Raw genomic sequence first — 19,988 nt, 5'->3', positions numbered from 1 at the left:
GATTCATGAGCCGAATCCACAAAAAAAACTGTTAGAAAGTTTCAAGTTCTTTAAAAGCCTCGCAATCTCCGAATTGGAATCATCAGTGAGACAATCTTGCAAGGCCTGAATCCACATGTGCTGGGCCCTAGCCACCGCGACTTTGCACTGTGAACCTGCAGCCTGAAAAATACGCCTACACGATGTCTCTGCTCTTCTGTCCATGGGGTCTTTAAGCCCGGACACCTCACCAATAGGGAGAGTAGTCTTTTTGGAGAGTTGGGCGACTTGCACATCCACTTTGGGGGGCTCGTCCCAAGAATATTCCCCTTGCACTCTGAACAACTGCTTGAATTGCTTGGAAATGAAGGCACGTTTTCCTGGGTGCTTCCACTCCCTGGAATAAGGTCATTAACTTTAGGCAAAACAGGGAAACCTTTGATTCTTCCCACATCATCCTCCAGCAGCAGACGCGTCACCTCCTTGGTGAACTTATGGAGGTCGTGGGAAGGAAAAACCATCTCGTCCTCCGAACTGTCACTTGATGATGAAACTGAGGAACGGGAGATCTCACCAGAGGAAAGGTCTGACTGAGAGAAAGACCTGGACCTCTTGCGCTTCCGTGTAGAACCCACCTTGACTTTCTCCTGGGTTTGAGCTGCTGAGAATTGAAAAGCCTCAGAAGCCTGGGCCAAATTTTCTTGGAACCAACCAAGGAATGATTGTATCTCCTTACGCTTCTCAGAAGCCAGTTGTTCTGCAGAGCAGGAGTTACACAATTTTTCCCTGCAGCCATCAGGAAGTGGAGTAGCACACTCAGAACATGTTAAATGTTTGGCTTTAGAAGTGGACTTTTTGGGAGCTGGAACAGGTCTTTTATCCTTATCCGGATTCTCTGTAGGCACCGGACTAGACATCTGATAAAAAAGAAAAAAAGCGTAAAAATGTTAATTAAAAATTATTTTTTATTTTTTTTGGAGGGAAGAGGAGCAGAAAGAGCCAAGATAAAAAAATATCTTACCCTAACCTCCTCTGAACCGTGTGGGGGGGCTGGTGACACGGTAGCACTGTACTGACGAAAGCTCCAGCAGTCAGACAGACAAAGCGCATTATAAGCAATTTTAAAATTGCCGCCCTCCGGAAGATCCGAATCGCGCATGCTCAGTAGAGCGATCGGATCTTCGGTGGAACCAAACCGCGCATGCTCCCACTTCCTTGGACACAAAGGAAGACAAACAGACCTCCTCCAGAATGCGAACTGTTACGGAGGGAAGACCTCTCTCTGCTCACCACCCGGGGAGCAATTGGAGGCTGACAAACCCCCAGGCAGCAACCCGTGCGCCTCACCAGATGCAGAAATACCAGACTCCCTGTCCGGACCGAAGATTCCACTGTCCGGACCGAAGATTCCACTGTCCGTCCCTGAAAGGGACAAGAAAAAAACTGATTTCCTGCGGTCGGCTCTGGTTTTATGGGTAAGGAGGAGGGGCATTTAACCATTTCTTTTTCTTTAGATTCTACTTGTCCCTAAGAAAAGGACATTACCCACTCGTACTGCCACTGTATGCCAGGAAAAACATTACTAATCTGGTCAGCGACTAATAACCAGTGACCAGATTAGGGATAGTGAAGCCATTGGTTTCCATGGTTATAAGGGGGAAAAAATATCAGATCTGCTTGTCATCAATCATCCTTACATGCAAACATTGTCATGGGATAGGTGCATCCCCTCAACCTCTATCAAGTGGGATGAGTGTTAACTGTATAAAACATCCCTCTGGGAAGTAGGTTGAGCACATGTCCCGGACTGGCCAAGACAGTCCTGCAATGGGACTTTAAGTCCAGGGTCCCCAGCAGTCTCAATTCAGGACAATGCATTGTCCCATAATGAGAACTCTAATGGATAGCTGTCTCAGCCAATCAGGCTTCTCAACTCCCCTGATAGGCTGAGTCCCTCCAACACTCTGAGCACAGTGAGAGCTGAGGCAGCACCAGGTATGTATATGTAACTGTGCTTGTCTGTTTGCGTGACTGTGTGTAATATCTGATAATAGAAGGGTTAATTCTATGAATCTGTTCATACCTGGTAATAGAGAGGTTAATTCTCTGAAACTAATCATGTCTGTAATGATTGTATGTATTTTATACTATAACTATATTATTAAATCTGAAACCAACATGCGTCCCAAGGCTTCTAAATAATTAATATAAAATGCATTTTATGTGTATATGAATGCATATGTGTGCCCATGTGACCCACGGAGCTTCATAGTGTGTCCCTGAATGGCAGAACCAAAATGTTGTCACTCTAGTGGCAAGGCTTGATGCCCACCCATACTCCTCCACTCTCACACTGTGTGTAGCAGGACGAGAGGGATTAAAAAAGGTAACCCTTGGGAAGGTGTGGAACCCATCAAGTTCTGGGATGGGGGGGTCAACATTTATTAGAGTAAAAATCAAACCCAAGTAAAGTCTCATAATCCTTATTCTGTGCAACCATGTAAGAACTCGATTCCACACAACAAATGTCAGGACTGAGTAAATACAAAGACATAACATTCCTCATATGACTGACGATCTTCACAAGTTTCACAAAGAGACTGAAAACCTAGTTCCTTACTCAATCTCTTGATGACTAAATTGACAAGACACCCTAATACCACTCCTTTTCTACACATATTCTGCAAAATGTTTCTTTTAAAATGCTAACATTATATTAACATTGAAGAAAAAAAATACCATGCTTTTGGCAAATAATACATTTTAATATATAAAAATAAAATAAATAATCTACACTTGACACTTCTTCAGTCCTTAAATGTTATTGGGCTTCTATGATGACACTCTTGGGGGAAAACAGTCAACAGATGCTTTAGAAGATAAACACACACATACACATATTATATATTTACTATTGACAGCTTTGCTACTGATTGGCCCATGTTCAGGTCAACAAATTGTTAATTGTTTGAAAAACCAGAGACCAAGGTTAACCAAAATGGTTATGCTTTATGTAGCATATACCATTGCCTATAGTGTACATAAAAATGAAAGACTCAGACTACAGGGATCTCATTTCCCAATATATTCATACTTATTACATCCCGATCAAAAAATGTTTTACTGATTATGACTGTATTTATTGTACCTCCTATTATACTGTAATCTGTAAAGTACCGTATTTGCTCGATTATAAGACGAGGTTTTTTTCAGAGCAAATGCTCTGAAAAATACCCCTCGTCTTCTAATCGGGGTCGTCTTCTAATCAGACCTCAAATAGAGGTCTGATTAGGAGACTAAGATCCAGATCCCCCCACCGCTGCAGGGGACCTGGATCCTCCTGTCTCACCCCCCCCCCCCCATCATACACACACTTACCGGTGCTTCCTGCTGTACTGCCGGGGCAGCGGGTTGACGTCTACGCGATTCGCGTAGACAACGTCCGCTGCAGCCGGAAGGAGGTGTGGCTAGCAGCGGGGGTTGTCTGCGTCCGTCGCGTAGACCTTCCCCGACTGTCAGAGATCAGAGTTCCCCGCACCGGAACCGCACCGGTGCGGGGAACTCTGATCTCTGACAGCCGGGGAAAGTATACGCGACGGACGCATACAAACCCCCCCTGCCAACTCCACCTCCTTCCGGCTGCAGCGGAAGGCGACGTCAACCTGCTGCCCCGGCTGGAAGCACCGGTAAGAGAGGGCTGAGAGGGGAGAGAGGGAAGAGAGGGGTGAGAGGGGGGGGGGGGAGAGGGAAGAGAGGGGTGAGAGGGGGGGGAGAGAGTGTGTGTGTGTGTGTGTGTGTTAGTTAAATGGGGGTATAGGGTGTGTGTGTGTGTTAAATGGGGGCATAGGGCATTTCTGGAGTGGCGTTAAGGGGGCATTTAATAGAGCACTCTGCCTCCTGAAATGCCTTCTACCTCCCTATATGCCACTCTGCCCCATAATATGCCTTTTAACCCCCTAAATGCCAGAGTGGCATATAGGGGTATAAGGCATTTCTGGAGGCAGAGTGCTCTATACAATGCCTTTTAACTCCCTTAATGCCACTCTGCCTCCTGGAATGCCTTATACCTCCCTATATGCCACTCTGCCCCATAATATGCATTTTAACCCCCTAAATGCCAGAATGGGATATAGGGGTATAAGGCATTTCTGGAGGCAGAGTGGCACATAGGGGGTCAAAAGGCATACCATGGGGCACAGTGGCATATAGAGGGTTAAAAGGCATATCATGGGCCACAGTGCCATATTGGTGTGGCAAGCCTGGGGGCAGATGTGCGTAACTGGGGGACAGGTTGGAAAATACAAGGAAATAAAAACAAAAAAAATATTTTTCTCAATCATAGCTTTTATTTAAAAAAATAGTTTACATGAATTAACATTTACTGGTAAAACTTTTTTCCTTTAGGGTCGTCTTATATTCAGGCTTTTTCTTTTTTTCCTAAGTTAATATTCAGATTTTGGGGGGTCGTCTTATAATCAGGGTCGTCTTATAATCGAGTAAATACGGTATTAACTAAAAATGTTAGTGTTTAATAAATACACGCACACACAAGACGTTTCTGAGGGTGAAGTAAAGAAACGTATACAGAGACTAATATATGTTAGAAATGGAAAATTGGATTGTACAGTACAAAAATGGCGCATAATCCAAAAAAGTATTAGCATAAAACTTCATTAAATATACCCTAGGGGCATTAGGCTTACATTTGTTTTTACAAATCTGCATTAAAATATTGTTTAAAATTCTGAGTTTAAGGGAAACAGAGAAAACCAACTGTCATAGTTTACTATAGTAAATTACCTTTATAGAGTATCGCAGCTGCAGGCATGAAAACTAATCTCCGTATAGCATTCTGAGAATAAAGTTCATTAGTAACACATACACACTATAAATACTCTCAGGAGGAAACATTTTTTCCAGACAATAACAGTATCTTCGCTAAATTAAACCTTCGTTTTGCATATTTTTGGTATGGAGATTTGCATCTCACTACAAATATTGACAGTGAAGAAATTGTAAAGTCACCTAACAGTAGTCGTTTATGCATCAGATATAGTAAACAGAACTGGCGATGCTGAACAAATTTAGAAATAGTACTTTGTACGAATATACAATGGCAAGAAAAAGTAAATGAACCCATTGGAATTACCTGGTTTTCTGCATTAATTGTTCATAAAATGTGACACAAGTATAGATAAATACAACGTGCTTAAGCTAATAACACACAAACAATGACCATCTTTCATATCTTTATGAAAACACACCCATTAAACATTCACAGTACGGGTGGAAAAGGTTTCACTTATGCCTAATGTGAACATTTGTACAGAACAAAGAAAATATGGCTTTCTTACACAAGTTCACCTGTAAAGTAATATATACTAAGGCAAGCGGAGACTTGGCTCAGCTCAAATCAGCTATGAGTTTACAGAGTCCAGCCCAACTAATCACGCTTTAGCCAACACTATTCTTCAATACATAAAACCTCATTTCAAAATGAAACATTTGTAACCCTACACCAGTCATATTGCATATCTACTTGTTACAGCTTAAAACATAAGTTTATGGAACAATAGTAATAACTAGACTTGGGCGCCGGCCAACTCTTCGAGGGGAAAAAAACCCCTTGGTATTCCACGAATATTCGCCCGTTCCTGTGTTCGGTTCGGGCATATATTTGTGTACATTCTTCGAGTTTGTTTTTTCTTCTTTTTTGCCGTTTTTTTGTAGAAGGGGCACCTGCACTTCAATGGTTGATGGCAGACGAGCCCCCTTTGGTATTCAGGCTGAACGAAAACGCACCCTTTGTGTTCGTTTTCATGTTCGCCCAAATACGAATGTCTAGTAATAACCATTACATATGCATTAGATCTACATGACCACGAGAGCAACCATATTTACTCAGTGATAATAAAGCCAACAGCAACGGAGCTGTAATGTTTCTATTACTCTATACATACTCTGACAGTATTATTCTAAAAGGGTATTAACATGTGCATGTGTGAAGTATAACGTGTAATTCTGGTTAAATACCACAATTTACTATTCAGCCATTAAACATGAAAGCCACACGCAGCATAGCAGGTTAAAAATACTTTAATTGCCCAAGACATAAAAATATAATTATCAAAAATGGATGCTTCAAGTAAAATTACATTTATTCTTTTTTCCCTTTTTCCCATTCTGTGTCAATTTCTATATATTTATTATTTTTTTTGTGGGGGGGGTTTGGGTTTGTCGTAAATGTACCATGGTTGACTGCTATTATGGTTTTAAAATTGTAAATTTACCTATTTTTTGTAAACATTGCACAGATAAATGGCGCAATCAGAGAAAATGTAAACACACAAGGGACAGTCAAAATCTTTACAAAGGTCCATCAGACATCTCGTCCATTGTTTATATATGAACGCTATTCCAAGCATCCAAGTCTGCTTGGTTTCCATAACATTAGCATCACCAGCATCCCAGTGACAATGGGGACATGTGTGACGCTGCCAACGCATGTGTCCAGATACTCCACACTGCTGACACATGACATAATAATTGTGCCCCTATATTAAGAGTGATTTATTCACCTTTTTAAATCTTACAATCAAAAAGTAAATAAAAGGGCATCACTCAGTCAGTGATGATACAGAAAGAGAATTATACTTAAATACTAAACCAGTGAAAGGAGAAAGTGCAGCCAAGTAAACCGGATGTTTCATATTCCACTCTAACGTTGCAGATGGAGATCCCAAAAACACGAATGCCCTGCATTGTAGGCTAGACTGAGCTATACAAATAGCAAGAACACCACACTATTAAAAAGAACACAACATGCAGATCATCTCATCCCAATATTGTCATTGATATTATAAATTTATTTCAATGAGTTTGGAGGATCTGATATGCTGATGCTTCGAATTCTTTTGAAGCATAAAAAAACAAAAAAACAATGAAATAATGTTGCCATGTTGTCTAGCTGTTAGAGCTGGAATGCCTTGTATCAGTATTATTTTCTTGCGGGCAGCTGTTTTCTTGTTCAGTTGTAAATAGAAGAATAAGTTGGTATTTTTGATTTAATAACTGTAAGACTTTCCTTTCGAAAGAAGAAAAAAAATTAGGTTTCCAGAAAAAAAAATACCAGAAGAAGCAAGTTGTTTGCAAGTGAAAAACAGGGCTAAATAATTTTCATATGAAAAGGAAACTCTGATACATAATGGACTAGTAGTGAGAAGAGGGTATGTACCGTATTTGCTTGATTATAAGATAACCGCCCAAAATCTGAATATTAATTTATGAAAAAAAGAAAAAGCCTGAATATAAGACGACCCTATAGGAAAAAAGTTTTACCAGTAAATGTTAATTCATGTAAACTATGTGAACAATTGTTTGTTAACCCCTTCGCGACCTTTGCCGTCATGACCTGAAGGTCACTAAATGACCTTTGACGGTCCTGAACCGTCAAAAAGTAAAATAAGCTTAGAAAGTGATCAACGATCACTTTCTTCGCTTAAACGGCGTTACTGTAATGCCTCGATGTCGAGGCATTCAGCAAGGCCGAGATCGGCATCGGGGGCCATGTCTGGCCCCTCCCGGAGGCGTCAACAGCCGCCATACATTGTATGGCGGCGGACGCCCGTTTTAAAAGCGTTTAGGAGGCGATCAACGATCGCCTCCTAAACTTAAATGGTGTCGCTGGAATGCCTCGATCAGGAGGCATCCAGCGACACCAAACACTTACCTCTGGGTGGGCTGTGACCGCTCCGGAGAGCGGTCACAGCCGCCGCTGCCGGTGATCTTCGCCATCAAGCAAGATGGCGGCGGCCCGGGAAATAAAACAATAAAGACGAAAAAGTTCGCTAGAGGGTCTCCAGACCCTCTAGAGAACTGGCTCCACTTGCTGGTTGAATACAGGTACTGCATTCAACCATGCAAGTCAATGGAGCCCAGCTTTCTAATCACTATGTGATTAGTAAAATATTCAAAAAAAATAAAAATAAATAAAAAATGGAAAAAAAAAAATTAAAAAAAAATGTGCTAACATTTAAAAATTATTATGCAGTGATGTCACTAGATGAACCATCCAGTACCAGAAAAATGTGTAAAAAAAATATAAAAAAAGTATTAAAAAAATAAAATAAAATTAAAAAATAAAGTTTATTATTTTGAGCAAGTGCTAAAATTTCTCAAAAATCTCAACAAAGAGTTAAAAAAAAAGCACTTCAAATACCCAAGGGGTGTCTAATATATAAAAAAAATGGCTGATGGGGTAAATTGGAGTGGCCTAGCTCAAAGATAGGGCATAGGTACAGACTGACCAAAATGGAGAAAAAAAGCGCACTTCCCAAATGTGGCATTTTAAATCTGAAACAACCCGACAAACCCATGCATGTCGGGTATCACTGCACTCAGGAGATGTTCCTGAACACACATTGGGGTGTTGTTTGACAGTGGCATATACCAGGACCTGTATATCTATAACTAAAGTACAATTTGTGTGAAAAAAAAATAAAAAAAATTACTATTACAAAGTTTGACAAAGTGTAGTTCTATAATTGGTGCATGGAAAGGGTTAAAATAACAGCATTTGGAATACCCTGGGGTGTCTAGTTTTCAAAAATATATGGTTTGAATGGGTTACATTGAGTTAACCGGCTTCAAAGATATTCCAAAGAGGAGAGGGAGGCACAATGACCAAATGACCACCTGAATAACGCATGCCCCAAAAGTAGCCTTTTACCAGCCAAACAATCTGACAAACCCATGCATGTGGGGTATCGCTGTACTCAGGAGATGTTGCTGAACACATATTGGGGTGTTGTTTGACAGTGACATATACCAGCACCTGTATATCTATAACTAAAGTACAATTTGTGTGGGGAAAAAAAAAAAAATTACTATTACAAAGTTTGACAAAGTGTAGTTGTATAATTGGTGCATGGAAAGGGTTAAAATAACAGCATTTGGAATACCCTGGGGTGTCTAGTTTTCAAAAATATATGGTTTGAATGGGTTAAATTGAGTTAACCAGCTTCAAAGATGTTCCAAAGAGGAGATGGAGGCAGACTGACCAGATTTGTTAAAAAAGATTTGGAAATCATAAAACGCTGCTTGTACTTATTGCCCTATAACTTACAAAAAACAGCAAAAAAACATAAAAACATTGGGTATTTCTAAACTCAGGACAAGTAGTAGAATCTATTTAGCTAGTTTTTTTACTTGCTTTTTTAGGTGAGTAAAAGATTTTTCAAATAAAAGTCATAAAATGTGTTTTTTTTTCAATTTTTCACCATGTTTTTTAATTTTTTTTATAGTAAATAAGATGATACGATCAAAATAATGGTATCTGAAGAAAGCCCATCTTGTCCTGAAAAAAACAATATATAACTTATGTGGGTACACTAAATGGGTGAGGAGAAAATTACAGCTGAACACAAGCACCACAAAAGTGTCAAAACAGCCTCGGTCCCACAGGGTACAAAACGAAAAATGAGCCCGGTCCTTAAGGGGTTAATAAAAGCTATGATTGAGAAAAATATTTTGTTTTTATTTCCTTTTTTTTTTTTTTCAACCTGCCCCCCCAGTTATGCACATCTGCCCCCAGGCTTGCCACTCTGCCCCCGAAATGCCTTATACCCCATATATGCCACTGTGCCCCATGATATGCCTTTTAACCCTCTAAATGCCACTGTGCCCCATGATACGCCTTTTAACCCTCTATATGCCACTGTGCCCCATGATATGCCTTTTGACCCCCTATGTGCCACTCTGCCTCCAGAAATGCCTTATACCCCTATATGCCACTCTGGCATTTAGGGGGTTAAAAGGCATATTATGGGGCAGAGTGGCATATAGGGAGGTAAAAGGCATTTCAGGAGGCAGAGTGGCATTAAAGGGGTTAAAAGGCATTTCACAGGGCACTCTGCCTCCAGAAATGCCTTACACCTCCCATTTAACACTCCCCCTCCCTCCTCCAAACTTACCGGTGCTTCTGAGTTGGGGGGGGCGCATAACACAGGAGGATCCAGGATCCTGCATCTGAGCCCCCGTGTTTAGTCCGGGCAGCAGGCAGAGCTCCACGCGAATCGCGTAGAGCTCTACACGCTGCCCGGACTAAGCACCGGGGACTCAGAAGCACCGGTAAGTTGGGGGGGGGGCATAACACAGGAGGATCCAGGTCCCCTGCATTGCTGCGGGGATCTGGATCTTAGTCTCATAATCAGACCTATTTGAGGTCTGATTATAAGACGACCCTGATTATAAGACAAGGGGTATTTTTCAGAGCATTTGCTCTGGAAAAAACCTTGTCTTATAATCGAGCAAATACGGTATATTCTATGCATTATTAACATATACTGGTTTCTAGGCATAATAATTCACTATTAGCTTGTACATGTTCAAATATGAATAAATGAAAAGCAGATAGGTACCTTCCCTCCGTGTTGTTCCAACTTCTGCAAAGCAGTTGTAACCAATTCTTTATGTTTTTTGTCCATCAGTCTTTTTGAAAGCTGGTAAAAGCATATAAATCACATGTATAACATAAAGAAAGCACTCGGTCACATCAGTTCCCTCAGTTAAGAACATTTACCAAGACTAATGACTCAAAAATATACCAATAAGTCAAAGCTGCAATGCCCATAGTGTTCTACATTGATGAATCCATACATTGACATATATTATATATATATATATATAAAAAGATCTAAGCCACAGAGAAAATGTGCCCCGTGCAAAGTATAGACGCAAAGTATATACACATTAGTTTGAAATTATATATCAGAGGTGCAGGCGGAGATAAGGGGTTAAGCCTACAAGTCCAAATGTAATTAATCTAAAAGTAAACTATATACTAGTAAAAACACATGTAAATATGTGACTTGTATGTCAATATTTACCTCTCCCCAAACAACTGGTGTTCATCAACAATTAACAAAAATGTGGCTTTTTGCCTATTAGTGGAAGTGTTCAATTTCTCTAGAAATCCCAGACAGCGAATTATCCCCACTATGATTATGGATTACATAAAACCAGTGTACAAAATGTACATGTAATCAGCCATCTTGCTTACACTTGTGAGTAGATTCTTCAGATGGATATTTAGCGACGGCCCAACAACTGCGCTTAGTTGAACCAAAGCATTCAGCCCTCTTTCAAAGACACTGCCATCCGAATGTACCTAGAACAAAAGAACATGTTAATGCTATACAAAGAATATTCACACAAGCTGGGATATCAAAAAGAACATGTTTGCAGCCATCAAGGACTGGACTCGTGCAAAACTGATATCACCTACATACAGTATGTTTCATATTCTACGCACAGATACGAGAGACGATGCACCATAACCTTCAACGGCATTAGCGCCTTCTGATAATTATAGTCTCAATGTCTCCTTTAATTTTCCGCTTCTTGGGTCTCGCGTATTTCGGCAAACTTTGCCGGTCAATGTAGTGGTCTCACAGAAGTCAGTTATTAAAAATATGGACATTTTGTACAAAGTCTTTATCAAAACCGCTATGAATAATTGTGTTTTTACAGGAACTGTATCTCCTGCACCATCAGAACACGTTTGTCTGGTCTGCTGCCATGTAGGTCCTTATCTGACCTTTTCCTTTAGCTCTTGGTTTCCAGTCTGTCTGTCATGTGCCACGTGTTATGTGCCTGTCTCCTCAGAATCTTCTAACTACTAGCTACGCATACTAGAAATTCATATTGGTGCTATTCATGTTAACCTCCTGACCGTTTCTATTATTTTTTCCAGACACTTTTTCAAATCCCTTTAGCCATAAGGTCTTTTTTCGCTGTCTGGACTCCATCATTTCCGAGCCTTGCCTCTCACAAATTTTCTCGCATCCTCTTAAAGACAAGTTTTTCCCCCGCTAATTTTTCAGGGCAAATCTACAGTTTACCGTACAGTGAGATATTGCACCAGCGGGACATTTGTCATATATATTTTTTTTTCTTTCTAATTGTATATATGTTGGCCATTGAAACAACGGTCAAAAAAGCATTTCATCTCTCCCTCATCCCCTTCGAACGCCCGTACCGGCTAACTCCTGTTGCATAGGGGAGATTTTCATGAAACATTTCCTTACCAGGGCACCTTTCAGTGCTGTTGCTAACTTAGGTAATACTGGCAGTGCTTTTTCTTGTGCTCCAGGGACCAGCAGCAGCTCTTTAAAGCCTTCCTGAGACACAAAAGTATAAGGATGTCTCGTCTCTTTTAGACCCTGAGGAGAAGAAAAAGAAGACATTATATTTTTATCTGTACATATAGAGAACGGCATGAGTTGGATGTGAAGCAAGGAAAGCAAATGCGTACGGGCCACTATTCATCGTTGTGTATGTTGTTCTTAGGTTTTCTGCTATAGAAGTATAATTTTATTATTTATTGGATGTAAGAAGTATTATTTATAATCTATTGCTTCAAAAAAGCCTAAAACTAACAGCATTCGCAACTTAGTTTCTGAAAAAATAACAGTGCTTAGGTCCCATCTAAAGCCAATCAACTACAAATTTGTGAAGCGAGCACTGGCCAGACATTAAATGATCTGCAGAAAAATTAAATGACTGTGAAGGAACCTGATTAATATTCAGTTGGCCTGAAAGGCATAAAAATAATTATACCACAAGGAGCTCCCTGTTATGGAAAGTTGACAGCACCTGTTACACATCACCCTGACGGTAAAGGGCAGTCAATCACTTTTCAGTGGAAATCACTGACACAACCTGTCTTCAATTAACAATATGTCTAAAACAGGGCTGAAAAGGGACATGTTTTCGAGTATCTCATACGCGCAGACACATTTCACAGACACAGCAAGCCATGAGGGCGTCACGGGACCCAGTAATGGTCCCCAAAGGCTTCATTTGATAGCTCGACATACAACGTAAATCAACTCTTTTGCATGCCAATGCTTGGTCACTATATACACAGCACTTTATCCTTACATTCTTCATGTATAAGGTAATGTTTATTGGTGGATCAGATGAAATAGCCTACACTGATAAGGAGTTTTCTTCCAGAAGAGGCTTTCAGGTGTCAGATTATGCTATCGGGGACTGCTGGAGTATAAACAACAGGTGTTAAACTGTTGCTTAGTCTAACAAGTCAATCAAGAGTTTTACAACTTTACTTTTTTAGGCGACCATAACGTCAAGTTGAGCATCTTCAGCTTACCTCTGCCAACGTCACCAGTACAGGATCAAAGGGGATTGTTTCCGGCAGGCATTCCCATTGTAACTTGTGTTTTACAGAACCGTGAACCAGCCTGAAATACAAAAAAAAGGTTCAGAATTCAACGTCATACACATACGGTAATCTCAGTCTAGGAGAGAGACGAGATGAACCATTAGAATAACGGATGTAAATAGATAAAGGCGTTTAGCACGGTGTGTTGTATTACAAATGTTGGCACTTAAGTCTCCAGATACGTTTACTGAGACAATGATAAACAGTACACATTGTTCAATGCTGCTTTGTACCATACTATTTTACTCAAAGAAATATGTCTTTTTTTCCCATTTAACATGCAGACATCAGATACCAACAGAGTATCTCCACCATTTAGTGATACCACGTGTTGGTTCAGTGACACATTAACACAAAGAAAGTGATAGCCATGCCATGACTTACCTCTTCAATTGATAAACAATGCTTATACAGTATATTTGATATATATCGGTCTTACTACACTGCCTATTTGTATACTTAGGTAGCATAGGTATCTTGTTAACGTTACCTGCAAGGGATACCGCCTTTTGAATATACAGCAGCAAATGCAGATGGACATCTCTGTGATGCTGCAAACTAAACAACAAAAAAAAAGATATTAAAAAACAAAATGTTTGTGCAAATAAATGAAGCAAAACCACTTCTAACCAAACTTGGAAAATGTTTTTTTTTGTTTCCTGTACAATCACAACATGTTTTAAAAGGTTACAAAAATGATGTTTATGTGCCATCCAACCGCACGCAGATTTTTCCCCCGTGGGCAGGTGCCCCGATTAAACTTGCCAGGCTTGTCAAGAAACCATGACTTTGAGCAGGTATTCCACAGACGTGAATCATTAAACATTACACGCGGAGGACACTGCTGGCTGCACACAAATACAGCAGTTCTTCACCTCCATAGGTGCACCCTGTGAATGATCCTGGGGCCACAAAAAAAAAAAAAAAGACCACAGTTTGTCTACCACTGAAAGACTATTAAATGCATTAAAGGACCAACCACCTCATGTGTCTGCACAGAACACTTCCAATATTGTAGTCTAACAGCGTCACCCTTCCTTGCAGAAGTATCTGCTCACTGCACAGGGAGCCTTCGACCATCTCTTTTCACTTGGCAGGCTAGCATACCATCCCACCGAGCTGAGGTGCTCACAGGGTTAAATCTTGGATGCCCCTACTAGGTGATGAAAGCATGGAAAGTGTCACACGTGGGCACCGCTGTGAGTATATGTGCCGCTCACACTTTGTCCAAATGCCTTTCTTTTTGAGTGTTTGAAAAATAGAATGAATATATTTGTGTTAAAAATGTGTAGTTTTCAACTGCAACAATCCCTCCAGCAAGGCTGGCGAGTTAAATGCATTACAATTAACCCACTTTGGCAAAGCAAGAGGACACCTGCTCCGGAGCATTAGTGGATTCTACACAGTGCTGCGGTCAGCTTTACTCGGGTGATTAGCATTCAGGGACATGCAAGAATATTCAATATTTCGTTAAGTGGCTCATTAACGTGCAAATCATGCACGTTCCGTTTTGAGCAGATAAAAACGTTCTTATACCAACAAGTGACCAAGGGGGTTTAACGGGCAAATGGACATTTAAATGATCCCCATATATCCATTAAACCTCCGTGTTAACTGTTAACAGGCGAAGAAATTGACTGTATTCGATACGCTGCATGTAAACATCAACTCTAACCAAAACACTCCAGTATGTAAATATCGGTATTATCGTATTTGCAGGATTATAAAATGACCCTGATTATAAGACGACCCCCTAAAAATTGAATATTAATTTAGGAAAAAAAGAAAAAGCCTGATTATAAGACAACCCTATAGGAAAAAAAGTTTTCCTAGTAAATATTAATTCACATGACCCCCCCAACTTACCAGTGCATCCCTTTACTTGTGACCTGTGCTTCAGACTCCCTGGTGTCTAGTGGGGCAGCTGGTGGAGGTCTGCGCGATGTAGACCTCCTATGCTAGTGGCCAGTACTTCCGCTGGGGCTTCTATGACGGGGTGCCGGCATCACATGACCTTCCTGTGCTCCACCATAGAAGCCCCAGCGGAAGTGGTGGAGCACCGGAAGGTCATGAGATGCCAGCACCCATCATAGAAGCCGGCAGCAGAAGAGGCTGCCAAACAGGAGGATCCAGGTCCCCTGCAGCGCTGCGGGGGATCTGGATCTTAGTCTAATAGTCAGACCTCTATTTGAGGTCTGATTAGAAGACGACCTTGAATATAAGACAAGGGGTATTTTTCAGATCATTTCCTCTGAAAAAAACCTAGTCTTATAATCGAGCAAATACAGTTTATAGCTTATGTATTTTGATACATTGTTACGAGATGGCATGCACCACATTTAATCCACAATGTACATTGGAAGAACTTGTAGAATATCCTTGTTTATGGAATCGCTGGTTAAATCAGCAGTCCTCCGCAACGAAGCAGATGCTCTGTATAGCAAACAACTGATGGTAACGGACGTTACAATACGAGAGATGCATCACCTGTACCTGTCTTCTGTAGATCAGCAGCATGTTGTAGAAACAGAAACACTGGTGCAAATATAAGAGGTACTGAGCTTATACTAATTGACTAAACATGTCTTTCATGTGGATTGACAGGGTTCACAAATCAGTTGTATTTTCCATCCATAATCATTAATTGGGCTTTGATAGAAAGTGTTAACTATGTCTCTTGCACAGTGTGGATTTTTTAACACGAGCAGTGAGAGCTTGTAATGTTAAATGTAGTAGGTCAGGGGCGTCCAACGTGCGGCCCTCCAGCTGCTGCAGGACTACATCTCCCATACTCCTCGCCAGCCCCTTAGCTGAAAGAGCATTATGGGAGATGTAGTCCTGCAGCAGCTGGAGGGCCGCACGTTGGACGCCCCTGTAGTAGGTATTCATGGTGAAAATGTAAAGTCTATAATCATGTTATAAATCAGCTCTGTTCTGCAATTCTGAATTCTTGAAAAGCGAGAATTTACAGGATTGTAACAAACTGCACCGTAACTAGTTATTGTTACATACATAGCAAAAAAACCATTAAACAAATGTGAGAAGCGGAGTGTTTTTATAAATAGTCCTGCAGCAATGTTTTAAAAGTGGCCTTATCACCATGGCAAACAAGGGACAGGCCTAATCAATAGGCACACACTACTTGTCGGCATACCAGAAAGACAGAGACGGGAAAAAAATATTAATCTTGAAGCAGGAACTATGTTGCCTTAATACATCATTTACAAGATGTCTTCAATGTGATAGGGATACATTGGAAAAGGTCTGATTTGAATGAACTCTGCAGCTTTTCTTAGCATGTATCGTATGCAGATTTCACCATTACAATCCATCTACACCTTTGGTCTCATGAGGAACTGATGCTCATAGGTGCTAACACAAATTTCAACATATCAGCATCCTTTTACGTACGAATATAAAGTAGAAATGATTGCAAAAGAAAACCTACTGGGTCGATGGTTTTAGGATTAAGCCGATCACTTGGTTTTGGACGAGAACCGCTGGCTGAATTTGTGGAACCGGTTGCAGCAGAAGGAGAAGAAGTAGATTTGCTTCTTTGACCTGCGGCTCTCTGATAACCTTTAGATGCAGAAGACATCGCTGTTAACCATAACGTCCTAAAAAGGATAATAAACAGATAATTGAGATTTATTAGATGTTCTCGCACAATAAATATTTTTGAAACCAAAGGAAACAAAAAAAAACATTACAGCGTTAACTAAATCCCCATACAGCTGTAGTTGAAAGTCTGAGATTGGTGCTCACATCCGATGGGACTGTCCAGTAATTAAGGTACTTACTCGGCTTCTAGGGGGGTACCAGTCCTTACAGGCTTCACCACACAAGCATTTCATACTAAATACAAAAAGCGATTACGGCTACTCTTATTAATAATATACATATTAAACCTACCCAGCCACGGCTTTTTATCTTTTAGTCTCCTCATATGTAAGCCAATTCTGAACCTTACCATACCAGGGTGATCTGCTCCTCTATGTCTAGGTCCCCCTCTCCCCAACCCCTTTTCTTCTTTCTCCCTCTAAGTTTAGGATGGGTTAAATGAAAACTACGTTATTTCACTAGAACCGATTCCTATGGAGAAGTTAATTTTTTTTATATAGTAAGTGACTGCTCCATTCAATTGGCTCATACACCTATCCTGAATGCATGACGTCAACATGTTAGGAACCTGTCTCACAAAAGAAAGACATTAATAAAAAATTTCCACCAATAAATATATATTTTCACCATATCATATCATACAGAGAGCTAGAAGTACTGAAAACATTTACTGCAGGTTTAAGAAAATGCAGTGTTGGAGGTGAACTTATCAAATATTCTTCCCAGGGGTCTCAGGTATTGTCTTTTCTATACTCGTACCTGCAAAAAAGCAGAGTTTAACTAAACCCACGTGCTGCGACATCAGAACAATTGCAAATGATGGATCTAAAATTATTTAATAAATAAGAGTTACAGCTTACTTCACCAGAATAGAGGCCTTTTACAGACTGCCTCGGTAATCAAGCCGCTGTCTAACTATAAAGTAGCCAATGATATAATTTCTTCTCGGTACGGATGAGGCAGCAGTCTTCTTCAGCCGCCATCCAAACATGAATCTTGGGGCTCAGTACAAACCTAAACTCAACCCCCCCCCCTACACACACACACACACACACACACACAGCACCATCACACTCTATGTCGTTTCAACATCGCAGGGCCACGAGCCCTAAACCTCACAATGGGGCCACCAGGTCACAAAGTCCAGAAAAAGGGTCAATGGGTCCCAATTCTCTAACAGGGGCCATCAGGGCCCCTAAACCTGCAAGGGCCCAGACACACATAGCAGCCCACGGGGCCTAGACCCAGGCAGAAGCTTGTGGGCGCCCCTGTTTGCCTGGGTCCCATACACGGGTACTGACTGCGCCCCCCACATACAGGAATGACACAGGCCTGGTGCTATGTCCAAAGCCAGCTTAGTTGCTTCAGTCTTTCTCAGTAACCCATGTTTTCGGGTTTCGGGGGAGAGGGTGCTGTAGTCTGCAGCACGTTGTGATGTTTTAATCCCTGTCCTGTTTTAACCGTGCGGTATATCCTAAACTAGCATTATTAATTAAACAAAACCGGTCCAATATACCTTTCCTCGTGTGCTAACCGTGCTGCGCTGCACTACACCTTACAAATGCCTACGTCTGTAACGGAGGAATATCCGGTCACGTCGGAGCTCGTATTATACCTTCCAGAATTCACCCGACGCTCACAGAATTAAATTAGCCGCCGTCACCCAGTGCAAGAGCCGAAGCGGTACCGAGCGACAGCCGCTTCCAGGACCAGCTCAGGCGTCAGGACCGTCCACTTCCGTTACCACAGCAACCGATGCAGTCGGACGGCGTCCCGAGAAGTACAAATCTGCTTCCAGTGCGCAGACGAACCCTGGCTTGGGTTTTGACTCTTTTTGGGTGCGTTTATTTCTGCTCTACGCGCTGATATACGTTTATAAATCAAATTCACAAACGGTACTTTATAAAACACACATAATGGCTCGCAAGCTTTTGACCTGTAATGTTTAATGCATTGTGTATACCTTCTTTCTAATAACGCCTTAACTTTAAACTTAATTGTGGTAAAAAGCCTTTGTGCTTAAGGAGTTAAACAATAATTTTAACCATTTTTCCTTATTGTGTATGTGTTCTATTATATTTCTATTATATTTCTAGAATTTACTATAATCACGTCTCCTTTATTGCTGTATGTAGGAAGTGTCTCTCTTTGGGTTAGGATAACCATAAATGGAAACTTCTGGGCTCTGGCTACCCTGAGCCTGCCCTTGCGGGACACGTTGGTGGGCGGGCCTACTGATGTCAGGAGGCGTTCCCAAATGACATCGTGGTAAACGCGCCTATTTAAAGGGGAAATCGGAAGGCAATGGGGCTTGTCAAGACCCCGCGACCCGGAGGGTTCAGGTATTGACCCGGAGAACTCCAGGAGAAGGACCGCTTCAACACCTGAAATCCTCCCAGAGAGTTTGCAGGTATGAGGAGAACCCTGTTTGTCTGGGAATGTATCATTTTCACAGTGTTTATACAGTGCTGACCTGCTCTGTGTGGAATGTATAAAACCACAGAAAGGAATCAGTTACTCGGTATCGCACAATACATTCCGGAGGGCTGGCTGCAATTGTAATTTGGCTCATCCAGTCAGCCCTTTTTTCTTGATGTAAAGACTCAAACGTTAGTCTAGTCCATGCATGCTTAAATTCTGATAGGATTCACCCAAAACTCTTACTACTTCACAAAAAGGTAGCAGGGAAGGCTGCTTACTACACACCAGTACATCTTACTTCAGTAGTTGAGACATCGGTAGGTTTAAGTTGGACATTGGACACCGTCTCTCGTAGGAGAATGGATAAACGCAGTGACAACAGTCAGAAGGTTGGAGTTAATGGTGTATATCGAGAAGATCTTGTTACAAGTGAGGTACCTCAGAGAATGATACCGGGACCCCGTTTTAATATTTTTATTAGCAGTATTACAAAATGTCTTTTGGGAGATAATACAAAGGTCTGCAACAAGGAAGCCATTCCTGGCTGGATAAGCCAAATGGCTAATGATTTAAGTAAATTAGAAGAATGGTTTGGAGTAGACTTGTGCATTTGTCTTTGGGCGAACATGAAAACAAACACAAAGAGTGCGTTTTCATTCTGAAGACATGAAGAAGAGACGATAGCGGCGGTAGACAAAGACACACAACACGAAGAATCTTCGTG

General features: G+C 41.2%; 1 protein-coding gene across 1 annotated transcript; it reads right to left on the bottom strand.

The window, feature by feature from the left end:
- Positions 1 to 7,006: 7,006 nt before the first annotated feature.
- LOC149281320 (PACRG-like protein) lies at positions 7,007 to 19,579 on the bottom strand. Its single transcript, XM_089499428.1, has 8 exons — positions 19,563 to 19,579; positions 16,671 to 16,839; positions 13,713 to 13,780; positions 13,151 to 13,241; positions 12,066 to 12,200; positions 11,039 to 11,146; positions 10,398 to 10,478; positions 7,007 to 7,063 (listed from the first exon to the last, which is right to left on the bottom strand). The coding sequence occupies exons 1-8, from the start codon at positions 19,577 to 19,579 to the stop codon at positions 7,007 to 7,009; spliced, it is 726 nt and encodes a 241-aa protein (XP_089355554.1).
- Between the last annotated feature and the right edge of the window lie 409 nt (positions 19,580 to 19,988).

Source organism: Sceloporus occidentalis, unplaced genomic scaffold, assembly GCF_023333645.1.
Source record: "Sceloporus occidentalis isolate IW3139 unplaced genomic scaffold, rSceOcc1.0.p SCAF_135, whole genome shotgun sequence".
Taxonomy (NCBI): Eukaryota; Metazoa; Chordata; class Lepidosauria; order Squamata; family Phrynosomatidae; genus Sceloporus; species Sceloporus occidentalis.
The sequence above is the reverse complement of the archived record's forward strand: the minus strand, read 5'-3'. Positions and strand labels throughout refer to the sequence as shown.